Here is a 26,829-nt window from a genome sequence, read left to right as displayed (position 1 = left end):
AGTGCTGTCTGGGTGGTGGTACTCAACTGAGAATAAGTAACAATAGTCTTCTCTATTAGTGAAGAGTTACTTATTCGAAGTAGTGCAATATCATGGCAACTCGTCGTGAAGGCAGAGCACAATATGAGAAACAGCAAATGATGCCTACAACAACTACTTTGTAGTTTATTAAGAGTTATCTATGGTGTATCTAAACACCGATATTATATAGATACCAAACTCTTAAAGTATTATGCCTTGTGCATTTATTTATTTTAAATTCCTATTTACGTACTACAATGATGAAGGGAAAGGGACCAACAGAAAGTGCAAGTGCTGGCAGTGCCAGGAAATGAAACAAAATTAATTTAGAAATGAAGATGAAAATGATTAATATGTACGAAGCAGGACAAAGTTTGTCATCTATTGCAAGGGAATTAGCTCTTGCTGCTTCAACACTGAATACTATTTTAAAAGAGCATGTCAAAGGATCAACACATTTAAGATCAACAGTGATCACAAAACAGCGTTCCAGTGATATATCAAAGATGGAACAGCTGTTAATAATATGGATGTAAAATCAGATTCAGAAGCGAGTGCCCCTGAGTCCAATGGCCATTCAAGAAAAACAAGAAGTATTTATGAAGATATTAAGGATAATTATGACAAACCCCAACCGAAGTTCATGGCAAGCAACAGGTGGTTTAATAGATTCCAGCATTGCACTGGTTTCCACAACGTTAAAATATGCAGTGAAGTCGCCAGTGCTGTTTCTGCAGCTGCAGAGAAATTTTGTGATATTTTGGAAAAAAATATTGATGAAGTGGCTATTCAACACATAAAATTTTTAACGTTGACAAGACTGCTCTGTATTGGAAAAAAATGCTGGATGGAACATAGATTTCCAAAGAACAAAATACAATGCCAGGTTTCAAGGCATCAAAAGATAGGGCCATGCTCTTGCTTAGGGCTAATGCAGCAGGAGATTACAGATTAAAACCACTGCTTGCGTACCATTCCGGAAATCGTCGTGCATTTAAGGACATCAATAAAGCCACCCTACCCATGCATTTCCGATTGAACCAGAGAACATGGATACCAATATCTCTATTTGAGGATTGGTTTAAGTGCTGCTTCATTCCCGAGGTTGAAAAATATTGTAAAGACAACAATGTTCCTTTCAAGATGTTGCTTCTATTAGATAATGCTCCTGGACATCATACGCATCTAGATGATTTCAATTCAAAGGTGAGAGTCATATTTTTACTGCCAAACAGGACTTCACTCATCCAACCTATGGATCAGGGTGTTATTTCGAATTTAAATGCATACTATTTAAGCATAACATTTTCTCAGGCATTGTCTGCAGTAGACAATGAGAAAAATTTTATGTTAAGAGACTTGAAAATCTTACAATATTTACCACACCATATTATACATTAATAAGGTCTGGGCAAAAATTAATAAAAGTTGTTTAAATGGCACATGGAAGAAAATATGCACACAACACGTAAAGGCGCCTCCATAGCCAGGTGGGAAGGAGCAGCAGTGCATAGCACACGCTTCGTGATTAGACCAGGGTTCAAGCCCGTCACCACCAAATACAGAGGATGCGGAAAGGTCAGGAATGACCACTGCATATCCCGGAGCAATATGGCCTTAGTTGCTAATGCTCCTAAAAACCAAATAACAAACAATAACAAACAACACGTAAAAGACTTTGATGGATTTGAAAAAGACGAAACATATGTAGAGGTTACAGTTAAGAATGTAAAGGTTGCAGAGCTACTTCAGTTGGAGGTTGATGCCAAAGCCATGGAGTTAATAGAAGAAGAGAAGGAATTATCTAACGAAGAACTTATTGATTTGCAAGCAGCGATAGTGAAAGAAGAAAATGCTGATGAAGCTCAAGATGAACCAAATGAGCCAAGACACTTCATCACCAGGGAGATAGCAATGGCATTTCTTGAAATTGCATTGGCAATGGCGAGGTTTGAGAAGATGGATCCTGACAGCGAATGATTCTTAAAAGTTAACAGAGAGATGAATGATATGCTTGCTTGCTACAAATAAATCTACAATGAAAAGAAAAAAGCCACCGTCCGGTCATCCGTTAATATGATCTTCCATAAATTATTGAGCTGACAACCCCTTCTAAATCTCCACAGCCCCCAACCTCTGCAGCGGTGTACTTATCAGCTGAAAACATCGATTCTGTCAACGATGCTCGAGAAGTAAAACTTACTGATGATATGCATGTCTCCTCTCTTTTTTTGTAATTTTATAATTTTGAAAATTTTTTAAATTGCACACTTTGTAATTTTCCCTGTGCATGAGATAAAAAATTTAATAAATACAATAAACAATTCTATTTACATGTTCATTGAACATTTCATTTCTGATTCAATCAATTCAGCGAGCACAGTTGCAAGTGCTGCACAAGCATGGGAGAAATTCTGACTTACATAGCGTTCCACAGAACAAACCCTTACGTAAGTCAGGGAGTTCCTGTAATCAGAACTCCAGGTACAATGAGAAAAATAGGAATTATAATAAAAACAAGTGTGCTAAGAATCTTTGAGTAGGACCAGGCTACCATGCACGGAAACTGAACTTGGCCTGTTACAATGTAAGATCGCTCATCAGTGCAGGGATGATATTAGAGCTGGAAAAAGAATTAGAAAATGTGAATTAGAATATCATCAGTGTGGCTGAAACAAAAAGAAATTATTTGCTTATAAGTTTATCAAGTGGAAGTCTGCGCTACATCAATAGAAACAGTGAAAAGAGTGAAGGTGGAGTTGGCTTTTTAGTCCAAAAATATATATAAAAAACAACATTTTGGAATTCAAAAGTACATCACAAAGGATGTCAAGATTACTACTCAGGATTTCTAAGAGGTCGAAACTAAAGATCATAATGATATATGCACAAACATCGAGCCATGATGATGAAGAGGTTGAAGAAATGTACACCAAAATTGGGAGACTTCTAGATGAACAGAAAATTCACTACACCATCATTATGGGGGAGTCCAATGCTAAGGTTGGAAAGTGACAAAACAGCACAGAAAGGGAAACTAAAGTCAAATTTGGAATTAGTGAAAGAAATTAAAGAGGTGAGATGTGCAATTTTAAAGATCTCGAGGAATGTCAGTAATGAACACTTTCTTCTAGAAAAGGGTGAACAGAAAGTAGTAGTAGTGACGTGATGCAAGAAAGCAAGTGTATGAGCTTATGCAGAATCAGCCAAAAAAAAAAAAAAATTACAAAACAATTCCTTGTAAATGTTTGTCCAGTTCCTCCTTAAATTTGTTTAACCTATCAACTTCCACAATGACACATGGAAGTTTGTTCCAGCAATTAATCACCTGCTGGCTAAAGGCAAATGTCTGCACATCTATTCTACATCTGTCTTTTCTCAATTTCAATTTATGCTCCTTTGGTTCGTAATCTGAACAAGTGGAAGAAACCCATCAGATTTCAGCGTGCTCAATCCATTCAAAGCCTTATACACCTCAATCAGATCTCTTCGCAGGTGCCTAGTCTCCAGCCGCTGCAATTTGCAGAACTTAAGCCTCTCTTGGTAAGAGGATCCCTTCATTACCCCCCTCATAAATCTTGTTGCCTTTCTCTAGACATGCTTAAGCAAATCTACATCCTTCCTAAAATGAGGCCTCCAGACCTGTACACAGTACTCAAGGTGTGGCCTGACTATTGCCTTATACAGAGGGACAATCACCTCCTTTTCCTTGCTAGCAAAATTCCTGTATATCATTGACAAAACCCCATGACCTGCCCTGGCAGCCTGTCTGCATTGCTCAGAAAACTTCATATCTGACTGCACAATTACTTCCAGGACTTTTCATTTTCTACCACCTTAAGTGTAGTACCACACGGTTGGTACATTTCTCTGGGGATACTTCTACCCATATGCAGTACTTTGCATTTGTCAATGTTAAACTTCAGTTGCCACTTCTCAGCCCATCTGTCCAAATTTTCTAGATCTTGTTGCAGTAGCACACTGTCATTAACCACCCGGCCAACCTTCGTATCATCTGCAAACTTTGACACTAAGCCTGATATACCTTCATCAATATCACTGATAAATATACAAAACAACAGTGGACCTAATAACATTAGTACATGAAGAGCAGCACCCATTGATTACCACCCTCTGTCTTCTTCCACTCAACCATCCTTTTATCCATTGTAGCAACTTACCCTTAATACCATTCTGCTCCAATTTGTACAGTAGTCTTCCATGCACAACAGTGTCAAAAGCTTTCCTGAATTCCAAGTATATAATACCAAAATTATTTTTGCGTCCAGTTCCGTTGTAACCACATCATTATACCCAATCAAATTTGCCAGACAAGACTTTCCCTTAAAAAACCCATGCTGTGTCTGAATTATTGCTATAGTCTTGTCCAGATGATCCTGCAATGCATCTTTAACCAGTGACTCCATTATTTTACCTGGAACAGAAGTAAAAAAAAAAAAAAAAATTTCTGTTTATTCTCTGGCACGACAACCAAGTCAGTAGAGTTTACAATAAATCTTCAATACAAATATTTATCGTATTTAGTAGTCATGGGCTTGAACACGGGTTCTCTCAAGGAACGTGTGCTATGCACTGTTGCTCTGACCACTCAGCTACGTCAAGCCTTAAACTAACTGGTCTGTAATTACTTGTGTCACCTTCGATTACCCTTTGTGAATTGGGGATACATTTACACATCTCCAGTCCGTGGGGACCTCCCCTGAATCCAAGGATGCTCTCATAATTATGGCTAAGGGTTTGCTTACTTCCTTTGCCACCTCCTTTAATATAACTGGATAGATCCCATCCATCCCAGGTGACTTATGTTTAACTTCATAAATATTTCTCCTCCACTTTGTTCTCAGTTATTACAAAATCATTAAGCATCCTGCTACAATTTGATAACCTTCTCGCCTCTTCAAACTTTAATAACTCCTCATGTATGCAAAATACTCATTCAGTTTGTTTGCTATCTGAGCAGGATCATCAACAGTAGAACCATCGATATCAAGTGGACCAATCACATTCATCCCCTTCCTTTTAGAGTTCATATAAATAAAGAAATCCTTGCTGTTTTTCTTAGCATCTTTTTCCAAAGATTTCTCGTAATCTGCCTTTGCCTGCCTAATCAATTTTCTGAATTGATTACAGACTAGCATATATCTGCCATAGGCTTATGTGTCGCCTGATAATTTATATGCATCCTGTGCATTTTTCTTCTGTGAAATGAGTCTCATTAGTTCATTTCACAACCATTTATGCCTAAACCTTGAACAATATTTCTTAATAGGTATGAAACTTTTAGTAGCTTCCACGATTAATTCCTTGAATGCTTCCCACTTAGAATTTGCTATTAAACATGGAAAAGCCCAAATGGATCAACAACTAATGGAATTGACTTCATTAGCATGGGCAAGGGTACATGATGCAAGAAAGCAAGCTTATATAGCATCAGCCAAAAAAAAAAAAAAAAAAACCAACAGAGAGACCCATCCACTCGCTCCAAATGTTTGTCCAGTTCTGCTTTGAATCTGATTAAGCTATCAACTTCCACTACAGATGGAAGTTTGTTCCAGCAATAAACCACCCGCTGGCTAAAGGCAAACTTCCGCACATCTATCCTACAACTGTCTTTCCTCAATTTGAATTTATTTCCTCTCAGAAGATTATTCTGAGCAAGAAGAAGAAGGAGAATTCCATCAGCATTGAGCATGTTCAAACTGTTCAAGACTGTATACACCTCAATCAGATCACACCGCAGGTGCCTAGTCTCCAGACACGCAATTTGCAAAACTTAAGCCTTTCTTCGTAAGAACAACGCTTTGTTCCACTCGCCAATCACGTTGCCTTTCTCTGTACTCATTCCAACACCTCTACATCCTTCTTAAAATGTGGCCTCCAGACCTGTATATAGTACTCAAGGTGTGGCCTGACCACTGCCTTATACAAGGGAATAATCACCTCCTTATCCCTGCTAGAAAAATTCTTGTATATCACTGACAAGACACTATGAGCTACTCTTACAGACCATCTGCACTGTTCAGAAAACTTCATATCTGCCTGCACAATTACCCCCAGGTCCTTTTCATCCTCTACCACTGTCAGTGTAGTACCACACAGTTGATACGTTACTCAGGGGTTACTGCTTCCCATGTGAGTACTTTACATTTGTCAAACTTCAGTTGTCACGTCTCTGCCCATCTGCTGAAATTTCTAGATCCTGTTGCCGCAGCATACTGTCATTAGTGTCATTAACAACCCTGCCGACCTTTATATCATCTGCGTTCTTGGACATTAAGCTTGATATACCATCATCAATATCATTGATGAATACAGAGAACAATGGACCCAACACTGAACCCTGGGGGACTCCACTAATAACATTAGTCTACAAAAAGCAGTGTCCATTGATTACTACTCTCTGTCTTCTCCCACTCAACCATCCCTTTATTCATAGCAGCAATTTGCCTCCAATGCCACACTGCTCCAATCTATGTAGCAGTCTTCCATGTGCAACAGTATCAAAAGCCTCACTAACTGAAGATTTCTTGTGAATGATGTAACCATCCTGAACAAGGTAAATGTTGGAAGTGATCAGAGAATGGTAAGCAGTAGTGCTGCATTCCTATGTGCTGGCAGTAAGCAAAATAAAATTTGCCGCCCAAAATGGTGAATACTAATGTTTATTAGTATTCACCATTTTGGTCGGCAAAACATTAACCAATCAGAAAACAATTTTGGCACCCTCTTGAACTATAGATCATAAGCAACACTTACCCAGTTTTGGCAGCCCTGATGGTAAGATGTATACTTTATATATAGGTAAAAAAAGAAAGGAAAAACTGACAAGAGTAAATAATATAAAGGTCTTTGAGATAACGGAAGAAGAGAAAAAGCAGTATGTACTGGAACTTAAGACCAAGAAATCAATGAGGTATACAACTTTCTGAAAGAGATAAAGACTGAGAAACATATATGTAAAAAGAAATCCAAAGAACAAATTAGTCACGAAATACTTCTCATGATAAACCGAATACAACAAATTAAGAGCAAAATAAACAGTGACAAGGATAAAACTGAGTATACTAAGTTATGCAAAGCCATTAGAAAGAGATTGATTCAGAGAGGACATAAAAATATTTTACACAAGAAAACAGAACAAGCATTAAGGGAAAACAAAGGACTTAAATCAGCAGTCATGAGCAGTAATACAGAAAGACAAATGACTCTGAAACTGAAGAATAGTAATGGTGTACTTATAAATCACAGAAAAGGCATAATTCAAATAGCAGAAGACTACTATAAAGTATTACATAAGGAGCAAAGGAATTATGCCAACAGCGAAGATGGAGCACAAATTTGCAAAACATACAACATGCCTGACTTCCTTCCTGATGAGACAGAACATGGATTGAAGAAAATGAAGAAAGAAAATGAAGAAAAAACAAAAGTTATAGTAAAGTTGTTAAAACTGAAGGAACATACATGACACAGAAACTGGCAAGACACCTCACAAAATACATTAGGTAAGGAGTGACCCTTAAGGAGTGGAATAATGCAATCATAATTTTGCTGCATAAGAAATGACAAAAATCAGAAATTGGAAATTACGAACTAATTAGCTTGTTGTTCCACATCTACAAGTTGTTCACAAGGGTCATCACTAACAGATTAGAAAGAATACGTGATGAAAATCAACCAAAAGATCAAGCTGGTTTTAGGACAGGATTCTCAACTATGGATAACCTATCCATTTAATACCCACAAACTCATGAATTTCATCTGTCCATCTCAGTTGTTGTCTTCCAGGTTCTCTTCTAGCTCCTCTTAGGTACCATTCTGTTATTTTCTTAGTCCATCTGTCATCATGTCTTCAAGCTCTGCCCAAGACCATTTTAGTTCTTTAGTTTAGATAAGAATGTCCTTTACTTGAATTTGCTGCCTAATCAATGCGTTTCTCTTCTTATCTAAGAGTTCGTTCCATTCTTCCTGTGTAGTTCTCAGCTTCTCTTCCATTATTTTGGTGAGTGCCCAAGTTTCACTTCCATAAGTCATGATGGGGAGTATACATTGGTTCATTATTTTATGTTTCAGACAAATTGGGATATTGCTCCTCAGTATCTGACTATATTTCCTGAATGCTATCCATCCAAAATTTATTCTTCTCTTGACTTCCAGCCATTTATCATTATTACAACTAATGACTTGTCCCATATAAGTATATGACTCCACCTTTTCAATTACTGCTTCTTCAATCATTATATCCCTTTCTGTGGAATACTTGTTCATCATTACTTTTGTTTTAGCCAAATTCATCTTTAGTCCAAAATCCTTACTAACTGTGCATAACTGATAAAGATTTTCCTCTAATTCTTTGGGATCGTGGCTTATGACCACAATGTCATCTGCAAATCGTAAATGGTTTAGGTATTCTCCATTCACATTGACTCCTTTCTGCGACCAGTCTAATCTTCTGAAAGCTTCCTCAAGGGCAGCAGTAAACAAGTTCGGAGATATTGTGTCTCCTTGTCGAACTCCTTTCTCAATTTCGAATTTACTACTGTCTTTGTCTAGTCTAATAAAGGAGGTAGCATTCTCATATATTTTCTTCAAAATCATAATATATGGGGTATCAATGCCTTGTCTTTCTAGAGCCCGAAACGTTGCCTTATGCTGTATGGAGTCAAATGCCTTTTCATAATCCACAAATGCCAGGCATAATGGTGTTTTATATTCATTTTCTTTCTCCATTAGCTGTGACATTACATGAAGGTGATCCATAGTTGAGAATCCTGTCCTAAAGCCAACTTGCTCTTTTGGTTGATTCTCATCAAGTATTCTTTCTAATCTGTTAGCAATAACCCTTGTGAACAACATGTAGATGTTGGATAACAAACTAATTGGTCTGTAATTTCCAATTTCTGATTTATCTCCTTTCTTACGCAGAACTATGATTGCATTATTCCACCCCTTAGGTGTCACACCTTTTCGAATGCATTTTGTGAAGAGTCTTGCCAGTTTTTGTGTCATGTCTCTTCCTCCCAATTTTAACAACTCTACACTAACTTCATCTTCCCCCGGGGCTTTTCTGATTCTTCATTTTCTTCAACGCACGTTCTACCTTATCAGGAAGGATATCAGGTATGTTGTATGTGTTACTAATTTGCGATCCATCTTCCCCACTGCTGGCATCATTCCCTCACTCCTTGTATAACTCTTTATAGTAGTCTTCTGGTATTTGAATTATGCCTTCTCTGCTATTTATAAATACACCATCGCTATTCTTCAGTTTCAGTATCATTTGTCTTTCTGTATTACTGCTCATGGCTGCTGATTTAAATCCTTTGTTTTCCCTTAATGCTTGTTCTACTTTTCTTTTGTTAAATTTTCTTATGTCCTCTCTGAGACCCTTTCTAATGGCTTTGCATAACTCAGTACAGTCGGTCCTCGTATAACACGTGTTTACATGACACGAATTCGATCGTACACGATTTATAAATAGGGGAATGTTATCTTATATAAGACGAACCGAATTCGCTTATGCACGATTCGCCTTTGTGTTTACAAGAAATGGCAGTCGAACGCGGAATCACCCCAACTGAATGCAACACGATAGGAATGAAGAAGATTCTGAAAATGTATTTATGTGTTTTATATCAGTGAAGGGGAAAACACATTTCACCATAATAACGTAAAAACCAACACAATTCCAGCTATCGATATAATCGCAAATGCAATTAGATGGAGTTTACTACCAGTTTATAACAGATTTCACTAGCAGAAACGAAACTGGAAATTGTTTTTATTGTTTTATGGTAGTAACCCCAGAAATGTGCTTTAGTAAAATGTGGGGTGTTAATAGTGTATCTCGGCTTTACGGTGTTGTTTATTCAGTTGCTATATGCGCACAGCTTTGTTTATGTGTATTAAGCGTGCCTCCTCGTTTTGTAATTGCGCTTTATTCCCTAAAAATTAGTAAAATACTTAAAAGGTGTGAAAAGGAAGCGTCCTGGCGAAGACACTGCAGATTCAGAGAGAGAAACAAAAAGCAATATCGATAAACAGAGGCGGATAGGATCAAAAATTCTTACCCGGGAAAATTTATGGTGGCCTCCTACTACGGTTTATGGCCAAAATCACACCGTCCTCCGGGATTTCCCGGGTAAGGCTTATGGCCAGTCCACCTCTGTCGATAGAAAATATGAAATTGTGAAATGCTTTGAGTGAAATGAAAGACCATGTGATATTGCACGTGCTACAGACCTAAATGAGGCAACGCCGAGAATTACAAAGAATACGGAGAAAATAAAAACAACTTTCATAGCGGGAACAACTCAAAGTGTAATTAAAATCCATTAGATTAAGACACAAGAATTGGAAGAGATGGAATGGCTGTCATCTGTTTGGATAGAAAATCAAACAAAAAACAAGTTTGCTTACGATAGAAGCAAAAGCATTAGCAATATTTTATTACGTAATAGTCGTAATAAAATACGTAAGCATTATAAAATACGTAAATATTTTATTACGACTATTTTATTTAATATAATAAATTTTTTACGAATAAAATACGTGTTTTATTCGTAAAAAATTCTTTTTTAGTATTAAAAAATACTAAAAATACTTTATTATAATATAATAAATAATAAAAAATATTTATTTTTTATTATTTATTATATTATAATAAAAAATATATATTATATTTTTATTACGTATTTTAATCGTTATAAAATACATAAGTATTTTATAACGATTAAAATTACCCGATTATTTATTGTGTTTGGTAATGTTTTGGTTCCAAATGTGTATTCAATCTTGGGTGGTCGGCACCTAACCCCACTTTTCCCATAGGGCCTGTTGTTTATATTGCACGATTTTGCATTGCACGGGGGTTTCTAGGAACACAACTATCGTGTTATACGAGGACAGACTGTATACTCCATTTCTCCTAGTCATTGTTTTTCTTGCTCTTCATTTGTCATCTTTGGTTCATCATGACAAGTGTTTCTTGACTAATTTTTTCTTCTCTAGATTTCTTTTTACCTATAGGTTTCTTCGACTTTATCACTTTCAGAAAGTTGTAATATTCCTCATGAGCAGTCTGCAGAAGCTCAAACTTGTCCTTAAGTTCCAGTACATACTGCTTTTTCTCTTCTTCTGTTATCTCACAGACCTTTGTATTATTTATTCGAGTCAGTGTTTTCCTTTCTTTTCTTACATCTATATCAAGTGTGCAGCTTACCATTCTGTGATCACTTCCAACATTTACCTTGTTCAGGACAGTAACATCATTCACGATATATCTTTTGTTAGTGAGGATGAAGTCGATTTCATTAGATGTTAATCCATTTGGGCTCTTCCATGTCCACTTTCTGTTCACCCTTTTCTTGAAAAAAGGGTTCATTACTGACATTCCTCGATATTCTGCAAATTCCACAAGTCTTTCACCTCTTTCATTTCTTTCACCAATTCCAAAATTTCCTATAGTTCCCCTTTCTGTGCTGTTTTGTCTCTTTCCAACCTTAGCATTGAAATTCCCCATAATGATAGTATAGTGAGTTTTCTGTTCATCTAGAAGACTCTCAATTTTGGTGTACATTTCTTCCACCTCTTCATCATCGTGGCTCGATGTTGGTGCATAAATCATTATAACCTTTAGCTTATATCTCTTAGAAATCCTGAATAGTAGTCTTGACACCCTTGGTGATGTACTTTTGAATTCCAAAATGTTGTTTTTTATATTTTTATGGACCAGAAAGCCAACTCGATCTTCACTCCTTTCACTGTTTCCATTGGTGTACAGCATATTTCCACTTGATAAACTTATAAGTGATTCATTTCTTCTTCTTCTTGTTTCAGCCAAACCGATGATATTCCAATTCACATTTTCTAATTCCTTTTCCAGCTCTAATATCCTGTCTTCACCGATGAGCGATCTTTCGTTGTAACAGGCCAAGTTCAGTTTCCGTGCATGGCAGCCTGGTCGTACCCAAAGATTCTTAGTACCCACTGCTTCCTCTCGCTGCCATAAGAGGGGGAGTGAAAGACATTGGGTACTGAGGGCCATTTGTTTCGTTTTACTGTCATGTGCTGGAGGGTTTGGTTTTTCCTCTTCATCCTAACCAGGCCACTCTACATGTTCGTTGCCACCTAAGTGATGTAACAGGGCTCACCATCGAGAAGTGTGCAAGTGGATTTTAAGGACGCAGGCCAACCAGACTTCTCCTAAATCTTCTGAAATAGAAAGATATTGGATCCATCAGTGTTTTAGACTGAGTGTCTGATAACACCCAGAATGCTTGTTCCCCTCCAAGCCCCAATTCAGGATTAGCATGAATTTTTTTTTTTTTTTTTTTTGCAAAAATGTGCATTGACTTTTTATGGAGAAAATAAAGCCATTTTTTGGGTCCAAGTCAGTATTTGATTTATTGCTGCCCGAGGCTGACAACATTTGATGGTCCATGTCTTGGCTGAGTCATAAGAAATAGTCAACTCATATAAGTAGTAGAAACAATATTTGGAATATCATGCATGACTGAATTAATTTTAATGATGAAAAATATGTGGATGAAAAATGATGAAAAATACCTTGGAGTACTTTCTATTGTATGGAAAGGTGGCAGTAACAAATTCTATAATGAACTTGGAAGGAACCATGTGCTAAGCAGGTTTGAAGAAATTTTGGTAAGTGACCTTAAACCTAGGATATATAAGTCAGGTAATAAATCCTTAGTGCTGAGCAGTGTTTCAGAGCTTACCTATTTTTTGTAGCAGCTCACAATAATTAAGTGCTCTTTTCTAATAAAAGCATCCAGCATGTTGACCACCATTTGTAACTTTAAGTGCAACGTGATCTTCTACCAACATTTAATAAACCTATCATACATATGATAGGTTTATTAGATTATGGCTACACAAAAACCATGTCAGTCTGGAAGTGGTCACTTTTTTCAAGATAACTTAAATAACTATTAAACTCTATGAATCGTTAGGAGGTAATTTTTTCAAGAAATACTATCATTAGAATGACGTTAGGACTAGTCAATCAATATACACTGCCTGTCCACTTTATTAGGAACACAAGGTAATAGCATATTGTATTGCTGTTGGCCAGAATCACTGCTCTGACATGAAGCTGCATGGGATAATAATGGCATGGGTTGTATGGTCATTACCTAGTTCTGTTATTATTGAGGTATGCTTCCACATTTCATGATAAGATTTCACTGTATAGGAAATGTAGAACAGAAGCAATGAGTTCAATGTTTAATATTTAGCTTTACCACCATGATACAGTGAATCCAATTAAGAATAATATTTCCAGGTTTTGTATTGTTAAGCTCTAGCTATAATTCATGAAAAGTGAAGGGTAAGTTGTATAAAAGGTGCTGCATGGTGTTGTAATTAAGAACATATTTCCCAGATAAGATTTTAATGTTTGAAAAGCTGAGGGATATGAGGCTAAAGCAAAAGATGATGTGAAAAATTCTTCTTTACAATGTCTTGAGGACAGCAACATAATTTATTATTAATATTTATGCAAAGAAGAAAGATTATAGAGCATCAGGTCCCCCCAAAAAACCCCCTTCCAATATCACCTCCCCATCTCCTCTAATAACACTACCCGACAAATTTTTTTTTTTTTTTTGTCATACCTCTGAAACGAAAGTTGGTTTTTCTGAACAAAATTAATGTCCTGATTCTGAAAATATCGATCTTTTACTTCTGTCACATATACATCAAAAGATATAATCAAAACATATACATCAAAAGTTGTAATTATTGCACACAGTATATGTTACTTAGACATGTTTCCCATTCATTGATTTCCTTTTATACTCCAGATTGCTTTCCTGTTTAAGGAACCAACAGCAATCTCCCATCATGGCAGAGTCCCAGTGACCTTGATATTGTTTTTCCATTCCAGATATGTCCTGGTGGAAGTGCTGTCCTTGTTCATCACTAACATCTGCTAAGTTTTCAGGAAAGAAATCCAGATGGGAATGAAGGAAATACATTTTCAATGACATTCGGCACCCCATGTTCTTATAACATTTCCTGATGAGATAGAACATGGATTGAATGAGATTGATGAGATTGAACATGGATGTCACCAGTTTCTCGTATTTCTCGTCTTTTCTCTTTCCGAGGAATCCGTGTACCCCAGCCTTGAAAGATCTCCATGCAGCCAGTTCAATATCATTTAGGTTTCTTTGAAATTCTTCATCTTTTAGGAGCTTTCTTATTTGAGAACCTATGAAAATTCCTTCATTCAGCTTTGCATGAGATAAATTTGGAAACATTTTCAGTAAATATGCAAATACTCTGCTTTCTTTATCCAGTGCCTTAGTGAAATTCTTAATCAGTCCAAGCTTGATGTGTAAAGGGGGAAGAAAAACTTTTTGTGGATCAACCAATGGAACATATTTTACATTGCTTTTGCCAGGAATATATTCATCTCTCTTGTCCCAGTATTGTTCAACATAGTGTTTGGCTGTTGCACGACTATCCCACAAACACAGGAAACAACAGTATTTAGTGAAACCACCTTGCAACCCAACAAGCAGTCCAATCACTTTGAGATTACCACAAATATTACAACCATAGTCACTGTAATGTATAGCAGCAAGAATCTGGGACATACTATTGTAAGATTCTTTCAGGCCAACAGCATTAACAAGAGGAATCGATGGTAAGGCATTTCCATTATGAAGCAATACTGCTTTCACACTTAGCTTTGATGCATCAATGAACAAACACCATTCAGAGGTATGATCAATATTCAGTACGTGCATAAGACCAACGACGTCTTTGCAGACACACATGTTGTTTTTCATTGCAAAATATCTTGAAAACTCTTCATTTCACTTACGGTATATTGTAATCTTTGTACCTTTGGTGAGTAAGTTCCACTTTTGTAGTCTGGATCTCAGTAATTCAACTTTCTTTTTGGGTAAGATCAAGTTGCTTAATTCTTCTTGTTCAATGTAGTGTGGGGACTTTTCTTTTTCTAGCTCGTAATCCAAATCATGTGAAGTACATGGTTCCGCGACATCTGATAAAACAATTTCTTCTGTACCTTCATCACTACTTCCAATACTCCAAGATTTTGGTGGCACAGGTACTTTACTATGTGGCACTCGCATAATTGCTGATGGGATATTTGAATATTTGATGCAGTGCTTGCTTTTTTTTTGGAAATACCTTTTATTTTTGTCTTGCAGAAATAGCAGTAATCGAAATGATTCTTGGGCTCGCGCCACAACATAGGAACGGCAAAAGGTAATGATATCAGCTTGCCATATAACCACAGCCTTAAGTTCGTTGTACAAGTAATATACCAGATATGTGGAGCCCAATTTTTTTCTTGGTCACCAATCCTGCAGTTGAAGTACAATAAATATGCAACTTTTGTGACATTGTATATTTTTTTCCTCTGAGTTTTTGGGATTAAGTGTCCACAAACATAGCAGAAGTTGTCTGGGTGATTGATGCAAATTCTGTGCTTTGTCTTCTCCATTTTAACAATGCATTAACCTAAAAACAGTAAAAGCAATTGGTAAAATTGAACAGAAGGTGAATTCTTGTAGCATAGTTTATCACACGCTATATATTGAACAGTTGAATGGTGTAATAAAATTAATAAAAATACTGACATCTGGAAAAGTGTATCAAAATCAAAATATACTATATTGCAAGAACAGTAATGATGTACTTGCTTAACTTTTAGCCCAATAAAAAAAACCAACCAAAAGTTAATAAGTTTAAAAATTGTATTTCAAACAGTAATGTTTGAAATACAATTTTTTTAGATGGATAACTAGATTCTGTACAGCATCCAGTTATCCATCTATATCTTAAAACTGAGACGTGATAGGAAATTTTTATGATTGATTTTAAATTCTATACATAAAACTTGACCAGAAACAACCATTGATTTGCTGGAGGTAAAAATCATGTTGGGTAATGTAATTTGTCTAATCCATTTTTAAATTTATTCAAAAAGGATCTGAGTATGTCTGTCAGGGGCAAAAGTTGATGATGCTATGGAGAAGATATCAACTTTTAACGGCACAAAGGATGATATTGTTGTACACGTTGGCACTAATAACATTAAGAGTAAAATTGGTTTTCCAATAAATGTGCTAAGGCTGTTCAAGATAAAAATGCTGCATATAGCAATTGGCTTACATCCAAATGTCCATGTTCATTTTCTGTCTACACCAAAGCATACAACGATTGTAAACCAGTTATTAATCAGCCCAAACAAAATTTTGAACAGACTAAGAGCAGAAAACTTGCTTCTTGTGCAATTAGTAGCTGAGCATTCTGGCCTCTTTCCAAAGCTCTTGGCTGCAATGTTTGCCAATCTCTACTCATACTTCTATTAAAACCCAGTGGTTCTACTGCCACCCCAGATAAAGATAAAGCCAACCAGTTAGCATCATACTTAACTCATGTATTGATGATTTGGTAAACTACCTCCTACCATTTCCAGTACACTTCATTCAATGCCTCCTGTGGTCTTCCGTCAAAAGAATGTCAGAAGAATTTAGAACAGTCATGATGCCAAAATGGCAGGTCCAAACTGGTTTTGAACAGGCTAAGAACAGAAAACTTGCTTCTTGTTAAAATTGTAGTAGAGCATTCTGGTCTTGCCAAAGCTACTGGCTACAATTTTTGTCCATCTATACTCACTTCTGCCTCTCTCAAAATCTGATGATTCTATTGTCTCCTCAGCTAAAGCTGACTAACTAATATCCTACTTTTCTTTTAACTCTTGTATTCATGATCTTGGTAAGTCACCTTTTACCATTTGCAGTACATTCCAATTGCCCTCCTGTGGTATTCTGTCAAAAGGATGTCAGAAGAATACTGAACAATCTTGATGTCAAGAAACTGCAGGTATTGATGGCATTTCTCCACTTTTCTCAATCTGTGATCCAGAGCTTGCTCCTGTTTTGTGTCCTTTATACATTTTATTACACCACTGTTTTTCCTTCTGCTTGGAAATTTGCTGTCTAGCCAGTGCCCAAAGAAAGGGTGACAAATCCTTCCCATTCAATTATTGTTCCATTGCACTCACCCTTAGTCTTTTCAAAGCAATTGAACAATTTACTTTGGAATAAGTTAATGATTTACGATTTGGAATCAGCAGAGGTAGCAATCCATTAATCTTAAAACTTCCATCTTATCAATGATTGCAACGTGGATTCTATGTTGGTCCATTAGTGATATATTGGCTCATGTTACCAATCTATGGACCAATTCAATGAAAAAGGATTTCTTTTTGCAATTGCAGTAAACTGGATATGCAGTTTTCTCTCTGACCTCTCTCTCTGTAAGTGATGGTAGATGGCTCCCTGTTTTCTAACTTCTCCACTACTGCTGGTGTTCTGCAAGGTTCAGTTCTTTCTCCCACTCTTTTCCCTCTTGTATAATGACCTTCTCCTGACTGGAAACTAATCCATAGTTTTGCTGATGATGGCACATTGCATTCCACTTAGTTTGAGAAACCTTGCCCTGCACAAATAGCTTCACCTTCTTGAATATCCACTACCAAACTTACCTCAGGGGTGCACATCTGGTGAGTATGGGCTTGGCACACCCAGGGTCCTCAGCTGGATATCATCATTCTTCTCTTTCTTGGTGATTCCTCTCTACTTCTGACTCTTGTTATCTCTCTCTCTCTCTCTCTCTTTCTCTCAGGGTAATTCAGAAATTTTTTTTAGCTGGTGCAGTATAAGCCTCAGGCTTCCTTGCACCATATGGCTAACAATAATAATAATAATAAATTCCTTAAATACTGATGTTCAGGTAATTCTCCAAGGGGCAAAGACAACTTACTTAATTTCAATCCTTCTAAAACTCAACTTGTCTTATATCTTGTAAAAAGGAGTGTCTACTGCTCATATGCTTATCTTTGATGAAACTCGGGTCTCTAGACAAGATCACATATAACAACCTCTCCCTCTCTCTCTCTCTCGGGCTTTTAAATTCTCTTCAAATTAGGGCAGTGCAGTCAGGTTAATTAACGATCCATCTCTCCATCCTCGGTCTCATAGACATTGTTTCTGCTACATTCCTTTTTTTATAAATACTTCCATGGGCACTGTTTTTCTGAACTGGGTTCTTTATTTCCTCCTCTCTCTCTCTCTCTCTCTAAACCAGTCTGAATAGGTGCTGTTTTAAGAACCATGTTTCCTTCTTTCTCTTCAACTTCTTTTTTTCTGGAATAACCTTCTTTCACTTGTATTTTCTTAAATACTACAATCTACAGAAATTCAACTCTAACTGGGGTTTTCATAGAGAAAGAGAGATCCCCTTTTTATCCTTTCAATTGCAAGGCTTGGGTAATTACAGAGACAATCAATGATTCATTATTTATTACATATTATCCATTTGGTTCAAGGAAGTCCAATGCTTTTTCTGCAACTTCCAAAAAAAAAATAAATAAAATAATAATAATAAATACAATAAACTACCTATTTGACTCCCTTCTCACACAGGTATCTATCCAGCTGACCTTTCAAATCTCACCAAGCTTTCAGCTTCAATTTCAACTATCCACACAAGCAATTTATTACAGTAATGAACAACTCACTGGCAAAAAAAAAAAAAAACTTCCTGCAAAGTTTTCTTTTAGTCAGTCTAAACCTATTCCCTCCCATATAATTTTAATTCATAGTCCATAGTACTGGTATCTTTTATCACAATGAAAATTTCACAAATTCATTTTAATTGTTTCTCTTGGTCTTATACACCTCAATTAAGTCTCCTCTGAGGTGCCTAGTTACCAAACTGTAACCTATATATTCAGTCTTCACTCACATAAATGTCCTTTTGCCAATCACACCAATCTCCATGCTGCTTTGTGTTGATTAATAACTTATTTTCAAGTGTTTCAAGCTTCACTGCACACACAAAATGAAAACAGAAATTTGATTCTAAGGCCTACAGATCTTTAAGCAATCAACTTCATCCTTTGTGAATAGGAGAGATAATTGTTATATGCTTATACAGGGTGATTCAGGAGGAATAGCAAATATTTTGGGAGGTATAGTATTGATTATTCTGAGTAAAAAAGTTCATATAAACATGTGTCCATTCTCAATGGATACAGAGATACAGCTGTTTTAAATTGGCATGCACAAAGTCATTATGAGAGGTATTAAAGAACAATATATGATTTATTGTTTGTATTTATTGACTTTTAAAATGATACAAAACACAAATAATTGACAAATTTTTTACAGTTCACAATAAATGTTCTAAAATTCCACTGCCAACCACAATGCACTTTTGAAACTCTTGTGGTAATATGATGTGTTGTTCTTCTGAGGTCGTCTTGGCATTCCTTTATGAAGGCAGCAGTATCCAAAATGCAGGTGAGCAATTTGTCTCTTGTATTCACCTTTTCTTTGTATACTGCACTTTTCATCCAACCCACAAACAAAAATCTAAGGGACTAGGGTCTGAGACCTTAGTGGCCAATGAGAAGGACCACAATGGCTGGCCAATCAATCATTCAGGGAAAGTTCTATTTAGATACTGTATCACCAGATGGTATAATGTGCAGGAGCTCTGTCATGTTGAAAGTACATACCAATCCTTTTAGCCAAGGGAACATCCTCCAATAGTAGTGGAAGTTCGTTTTGCAGAAATTCTGGGTATATGGGCCCTGTAAGACGATTTTGTAACACAACAGGCCCAATCACAACTGATTGTCGATGATACCGCACCACAATTTTACAGAGAAGTTATGTTTAAAAATTGTTTCTACAGTGGCATCTGGATTTTCTGACCACCTATGAAAGTTACGGGTATTGTTGATACCATCACAGATGACAGTAGCTTCATCGCTGAACAGTATTAATGGAATTAGTCAGTATTTATCCACTGACAAAATTCCAATTGCTGGGCATCATCTCCTGGTTGAAGGTGTTGCACCCACTGTATGTGAAATGGATTCAAACTGTGCTCACATAATGTTCGCCATACTCTTGTCTGTGGAACACCGATATGTATAGAAATTCTTTGTGTGCTAATAGTAGGACCAATTTCTACTGACTGAAGAATGTGTCCTATTTCATCCACATTTTGTTCATTTGCATGTTCAGAAGAAATATGAGCACTGAGAACTGTACCAGTCTCATGCAGTTTAGTGTAAACACTAGCAAACACTCTTGAATCCGATATTCTGCAGTTAGGAACCTGTCGACAGTATTCTCTACAAGCAGTAGTACTTCCACAACAAAAACCATAGACAAACACCACATCGGCATATTCAGCATGTGTGAAGATGTGGCATTTTTAATAACACTTCTAACACCAAACAGCATCAGGTTATAACTGCTTCTAGGTCACATCTGATTCAGGGAGCTGTGCGTGCCAGGTTTAAATAGCTGTATCTCCGTATCCATTGAGAATTGGATACATGTTTATTTGAACTTTTTTACTCGGAATAATCGATACTATAACCTCACAAAATATTTACTATTCCTCCTGAATCACCCTTATAACCTTATGCCAAACAGACCAACACATTTTTTTGGAAAATTACAGGTGTAGATAAAAGTTTGAAAGCTTAGTGTGGAGTGAAAAATTTCACACCCCTACAGGAATAATTCCAAATAATTTCCAGTTAGGATCAGGAGATTTAAAACAGTAGTCTAGGGTAAAGGGGAATATAGATCACATAGATCATTCCCATTTGGAACTGCTATAATGACAAATGATATAAGCCAGGAACTATGTGTATGTACATTGCATATCCATCCCCAAGTGTGATCTGAAACCAAATACAATAAATTATAAAAAAAAAAAAAAAGAAAGAAAGAAAACCTAAAAAATTTTACTCTATGCATTTATATGATTTCTGTTAGAGTATTAAAAATAACATAAGAAGTAAAGAGTTACCTAAAAAAATTCAATGGCAAATGCCTAAAAATTTCACTATCGTAAAGAGTTACCTTCAATTTTTTTAATGGAATGGGACCATAAATTCCATCTAGAAACCAATTCCTTTATTATCTCTCTGATTCTGTTTCCAACCTATTTGTACAAAAAGTGGGAAAATAAGACATCGATATTCAATTTTTGGATTTTTATACTAAAAGTAGACTACTTGGTGCTTGCTAAAAGCTAGTTAAAATAATCAAATAAAAGTTGCTTAATGAAAAGAAATTCAAGTAATTCAGATTAACAAAACTTCATGAGTTGCATGTTCATAACGTATGTCTGGAAGAGGCTTCAGATATACTTTACGTAGACAACCCCCAAGGCAGAATGTGCTGGTCCCAAAGGAACTAGTAGTTGTTGGTGACTCTATTGTCAAGGAAACGGAGAACATGCTTTGTAAAAAGGATAGGTGGAACAGGACCACGATATGTCTGTCAGGGGCAAAGATTGATGACGTTGTAGAGCGGATACCATCTTTTAAGGGCACAAAAGGTGATATGGTTGTAGACGTTGGCACTAATGATATTAAGAGTAGGAGACCGGCAGAATTACTTAACAAGTACAGGTCACCGTTGAAAAAAAGCTGTGAATTAGCGTTGAATTTGAAAGTGTCTGCAATTCTGCCCAGACACGACAGGAGGGAGTATGTGATGAGAGCCTTGTCGATCAATTCGGCCCTGGAAAGATTGTGCAAGGCTCAAGGGGTAGAATTTTTTTTCAGCCTGGACTGTACTTGTTAACAGGAGAGATTGCTTCTACAGGGATGGGATACACTTAAATAGAAAGGGTGCAAGAATATTTGCTGATGCTATCGAGGCAGTGTTAGGTGGGTCGGAAAACTGCTAGCTTGGGGGGAGACAAAGACGAATTGATTAACAGTAGCCACTGGCAGAGGTGAAAGAGATTCTTGCACTGCTTCTATTGGAATGAGCAGAAGCCTGAAAAACAAGATGCAGGATATTTCAGAGACTGCCGGGAGTCACTGCGGTACAAGTAAACACATGGGTTGTGTTAGGGTAGCTAAGAAAAAGAACAGGTGCATGTATACTTGTATGTACACCAATGCTACGAGTTTGGTAAATAAATTTGATAAATTTGAGGTACTGCTCAAAGCATCAAAGGTAGATATTGTTGGGATATCAGAGATGTGGTGTCACACAGATATAAGGAATGTAGAACTGGAATTTGGGAAGCAATGTGTACAGAAAGGATAGGCAGGATAGGAAGTGGGGAGGGGTTATGCTATTAGTTAAGAAACACATAAAATCCAAGGAAGTGAAGCCAGTCGACATCGCTGGACAGTGCAGTGTCGAGTCAGTTTGGTGTGACATAAGTATTGGGAGATCAAAATTGAGAGTAGGAGTGTGCTATAGGACTAATGACTCTGATGAGTATAATAAGAAACTGTACAGGGAAACAGAGTGGACCAGTAAATCAGAGAGTCTTATAATGGGGGATTTTAATTTCCCAGATATTGACTGGAATTTGTGGGTTGGTCACTCACACACTAGCAAGGCTTTTGTGGATTTATTGGATGATTGTATTCTACATGAGCATGTTCAGGAGACAACTAGAGGGAGTACTCTTGATCTGATTATCAGTAGTGATTCTTCATGCATTAAGAATCTGCAGATAAAGGAACCACTAGGTGGCAGTGATCACAGTGTGCTGAAGTGGGATTTACTCAAAGAGGTAACTACCATCAGTGGTAAAGGGAAGGGTTTTTGTTTTCATAAAGGTGACTACCGTGGTCTGAGACAGTATTCAAATTCTATACAGTGGGACCAACTGATGATGTTACCAACAGCAAATTCAAACTTGGAAGCTACTAGGCTTTACATACCAACTAAGAAATATTGTTCAAGGTTTAGGCCTAAATGGATGTCAGATGAACTAATGTGACATATGGCAGAGAAGAAAAATGCATGGGATACATATAAATTAACACGTGACACAGAAGCCTATGATAGATATAAGTTGATCTGTAACCAAGTTATAAAGGAGGTTAGGCAAGCGCAGGCAGATTACGAGAAATCTTTGGCAAGGGATGCAAAGAAAAACAACAAAGAGTTCTTTATTTATGTCAACTCTAGAAGGAAGGGGATGAATCAGATTGGTCCACTTGATATCGATGGTTCAAATGTTGATGATCTTGCTCAGGTAGCTAACAAACTAAATGAATATTCTGCATCGACATTCACACATGAGGAGTTATTCAGCGAGGGGAATCCCAGAGGTGTTCCAACCCTGGCAGTAAGCTAGATAATCTTGTAATAACTGAGAGTAAAGTGGAGGAGAAATTGTTGAAGATAAACACAAGAAAAGCACCTGGTGTGGATGGGATCTATCCAGTTATATTAAAGGAGGCAGCAAAGGAAGTAAGAAAACCCTTAGCCATAATTATGAGAGCTTCCTTGGACTCAGGGGAGGTACCCATAGACTGGAGACGTGCAAATGTGACCCCAATTCACAAAGGAGGATCAAAGGCTGACACAAGTAATTATAGACCTGTGAGTTTAAGTTCTGTTCCAGGAAAATTAATAGAGGCACTGGGGGTGGTTGTGCAGGCAGATATGAAGTTTTCTGAGCAGTGCAGACGGGTGCAAGAGTAGCTCATGGTGTATTGTCGATGATATATAGGAATTTTTCTAGCAGGGATAAGGAGGTGATTATTCCCTTGTATAAGGCAATGGTCAGGCCACACCTAGAGTACTGTATACAGATCTGGAGGCCTCATTTGAAGAAGGATGTGCAGATGCTGGAACGAGTACAGAGAAGGGCAAAAAGACTGGTGAATGGAACAAAGGGGTGCTCTTACGAAGAAAGGCTTAAGTTTTGCAAATTACAGTGTCTGGAGACTAGGCACCAGCGAGGTGATCTGATAGAGGTGTATAAAGCCTTGAATGGTTTGAGCATGCTCAATGCTGATGGGATTCTTCCTCTTGCTCAGAATAATCACCTGAGAGGGCATAAATTCAAATTGAGGAAAGACAGATGTAGGATAGACGTGAGGAAATTTGCCTTTAGCCAGCGGGTGGTTGGTTGGTGGAACAGACGTCCATCCCTTGTAGTGGAGGTTGATAGCCTGAATAGGTTTAAGGCTCAGCTGGACAGGTATTTTGAACGAACAGAAATTTTATTTTATTTTTTTTATTTTTTGGCTGATGCTGCATAAGCTTGCTTTCTTGCATCAAATGCCTCTACTAATGCTAATGCTAAAGAAGCACTGCAGGATCATCTAGACAAGACTTCAGTTATAGCTCAGACACAGCGTGGTTTTGTTAAGGGGAAGTCTTGCCTGACCAATTTGATTTGATACTATGATGCAGTCACAAAAGAACTGGATGCAGGGAATAAATAACTTTGATATTATATACTTGGATCTTAGAAAGGCTTTTGATACTGTTGCACATGGAAGACTGCTGCACAAATTGGAGCAGTGTGGCATTCGAGGCAAATTGCTGCTATGGATAAAGGGGTGGTTGTGGGGAAGAAGACAGAGAGTGGTAATCAATGGACACTGCTCATTGTAGACTAATGTTATCAGTGGAGTCCCTCAGGATTCAGTGTTGGGTCCATTATTGTTTTCTGTATTTATAAATTATATTGATGATGGTATATCAAGCTTAATGTCCAAGTTTGCAGATGATGCAAAAGTTGGCAGGGTTGTTAAGGACACTACTGATGCTATGCTGCTGCAACAGGATCTGGAAAGGTTGAGCAGATGGGCTGAGAAGTGGCAAATGAAGTTTAACATTGACAAATGTAAAGTACTACATATGGGAAACAGCAACCCCAGAGCAACGTATCAACTCTGTGGTTCTACACTGACAGTGGTAGAGAATGAAAAGGACCTGCGGATAATTGTGCAGGTAGATATAAAGTTCTCTGAGTAGTGCAGACAGACTGCAAGAGTAGCTCACGGTGTCTTGTCAATGATAAACAGGAATTTTTCTAGCAGGGATAAGGAGGTGATTATTCCCTTGTATAAGGCAATGGTCAGGCCACACCTTGAGTACTGTACACAGGTCTGGAGTCCTCATTTCAAGAAGGATCTAGAGCTGCTGGAACGAGTACAGAGAAGGGCAAACCGGTTAGTGAACAGAACGAAGAGTTGCTCTTACGAAGAAAGGCTTAAGTTTTGCAAATTACAGTGTCTGGAGACTAGGCACCAGCGAGGTGATCTGATAAAGGTGTATAAAGCCTTGAATGGTTTGAACATGCTCAATGCTGATGGGATACTGCCTCATGCTCAGAATAATCACCTGAGAGGGCATAAATTCAAATTCAGGAAAGACAGATGTAGGATAGATGTGCGGAAATTTTCCTTTAGCCAGCAGGTAGTTGGTTGGTGGAACAGACTTCCATCCCTTGCTGTGGAAGTTGATAGCCTAAATAAATTTAAGGCTCAGCTGGACAGGTATTTCGAAAGAAGGACTTTATGTATGGATTTTGGGTATAGGCTTGGTTGCAGCATTTAGAATCTCAGTTGTGATGTGTTGTGCAGCATCATCGATGGATTGATGTCTGATAATTTTGTTGTTGAATGAGATATTAGAAGCAAACAACTTCCAATCTGCCTTGCAAAATTTCCATTTTAAGTGCATATTATTTGCCTTAGGTATTCTAGATGTTTGGATTTCACAAATTATCGGATAATGATCACTGTTTAGGGGAATTATCCATTGTTGATCAGCAAATGAGGGGATACAATGTTGGAGAGCAGATTGTTAAGTCTATAGCTGTAATTTTTCTAGTAGCTAAATGAATGTAAGTATCTGCACCAGTGTTCAGCAGTGTTAGATTACATTTGTCAAGTAGCGATTCCAGAATTTTTCCTCGTCTGTCTGTAGGCGGGGAGCCCCAGAGTGGATGGTGGGCATTAAAATCCCCCAATAAACAAAAGGGGGGAGGGATCTGCAGCAGAAGTTCTTCTAGATCATTATAAGTATATACTTTGTTTGGTGATAGTAGATTGAAACTATTGTTAGCAGGATTCCTAAGGAAGCACGTACTGCTACTGCTTCTAAGGGGGGTCTGTAGTGGAATATGTTTAGTAGGAATTCTTGAGTTTACAAGAATGGCCACACCTCCACGCACAGTGTTATTGTTATTTCTGTTATGCTGATATATAGTATAATTCTTGATTTTTGGGATTACTTGTGGTGGTAGATTAGTCTCTTGTAAACATATGCTTCCGGACTATACTTTTGGATTAGGTCATAGATATCATCAATGTTGCTATGTAGGCCTCTACAATTCCACTGTATGATGTGGTCCATTATTTGTTTTTAGTAGTTGGGTTTGGTTCAGTCTGCCTTTTAGGTCCAGTCTGTTTCTGTCTCTCCAATTTTATTCTTTCTTTTTTCAAGAAAATAGGTCGTCCGGTGTCCATGTCATCTTCTGCGTGTAGATCTACGATTGTCTCATCCTGATTGATGTTTTCATCTGTATCCATATTTGTTAAATTTGGCTGAGTTTTCTGCATTGGAGCTACTATCTTAGTTTTTATGGTTTCTGAGGAGGACTGTGATGCAGTTGACGGTACTGTAATTGGTGTATTATTGGCACGATCTGTCGCATGTTTTTGTTTAGTAGACTGCTGTGAGGTTGAGAGTATTTCTCTAGCCCAGTCTGCAATAGACATGGATGGGGGAACTGACACATCAGTTTGAGTGGCTGCTGACATATTTCTTTGTTGCTGCTGCATAGCTGTGTTTCGGTGTAGTAAGCATAATTTGTTTCTTTGTCTCCTGGAAAGTCACTTTCCTTCGCTCTACTCTGTATTTTTGTATCTTTTTTCCTGTTTTCCATAGTTCACAGGTCCTTGAATAAGCGGGATGTTGG

General features: G+C 37.4%; 1 protein-coding gene across 1 annotated transcript in view; it reads right to left on the bottom strand.

The window, feature by feature from the left end:
* LOC150083080 (transmembrane channel-like protein 7) overlaps window positions 1-26,829 on the bottom strand; it is a 338,378-nt gene that overhangs the window by 250,429 nt on the left and 61,120 nt on the right. Inside the window, exon 5 of the mRNA XM_090378384.1 lies at window positions 20,994-21,075. Within this exon, the coding sequence (XP_090234510.1) occupies window positions 20,994-21,075 (82 nt within the window). The remainder of the gene's footprint in view (window positions 1-20,993; window positions 21,076-26,829) is intronic.

Source organism: Mastigoproctus giganteus, chromosome 7 (genome assembly GCF_048544385.1).
Source record: "Mastigoproctus giganteus isolate SK-2022 chromosome 7, ASM4854438v1, whole genome shotgun sequence".
Lineage (NCBI taxonomy): Eukaryota > Metazoa > Arthropoda > Arachnida > Uropygi > Thelyphonidae > Mastigoproctus > Mastigoproctus giganteus.
This window is presented reverse-complemented; position numbering and strand designations above follow the sequence as displayed.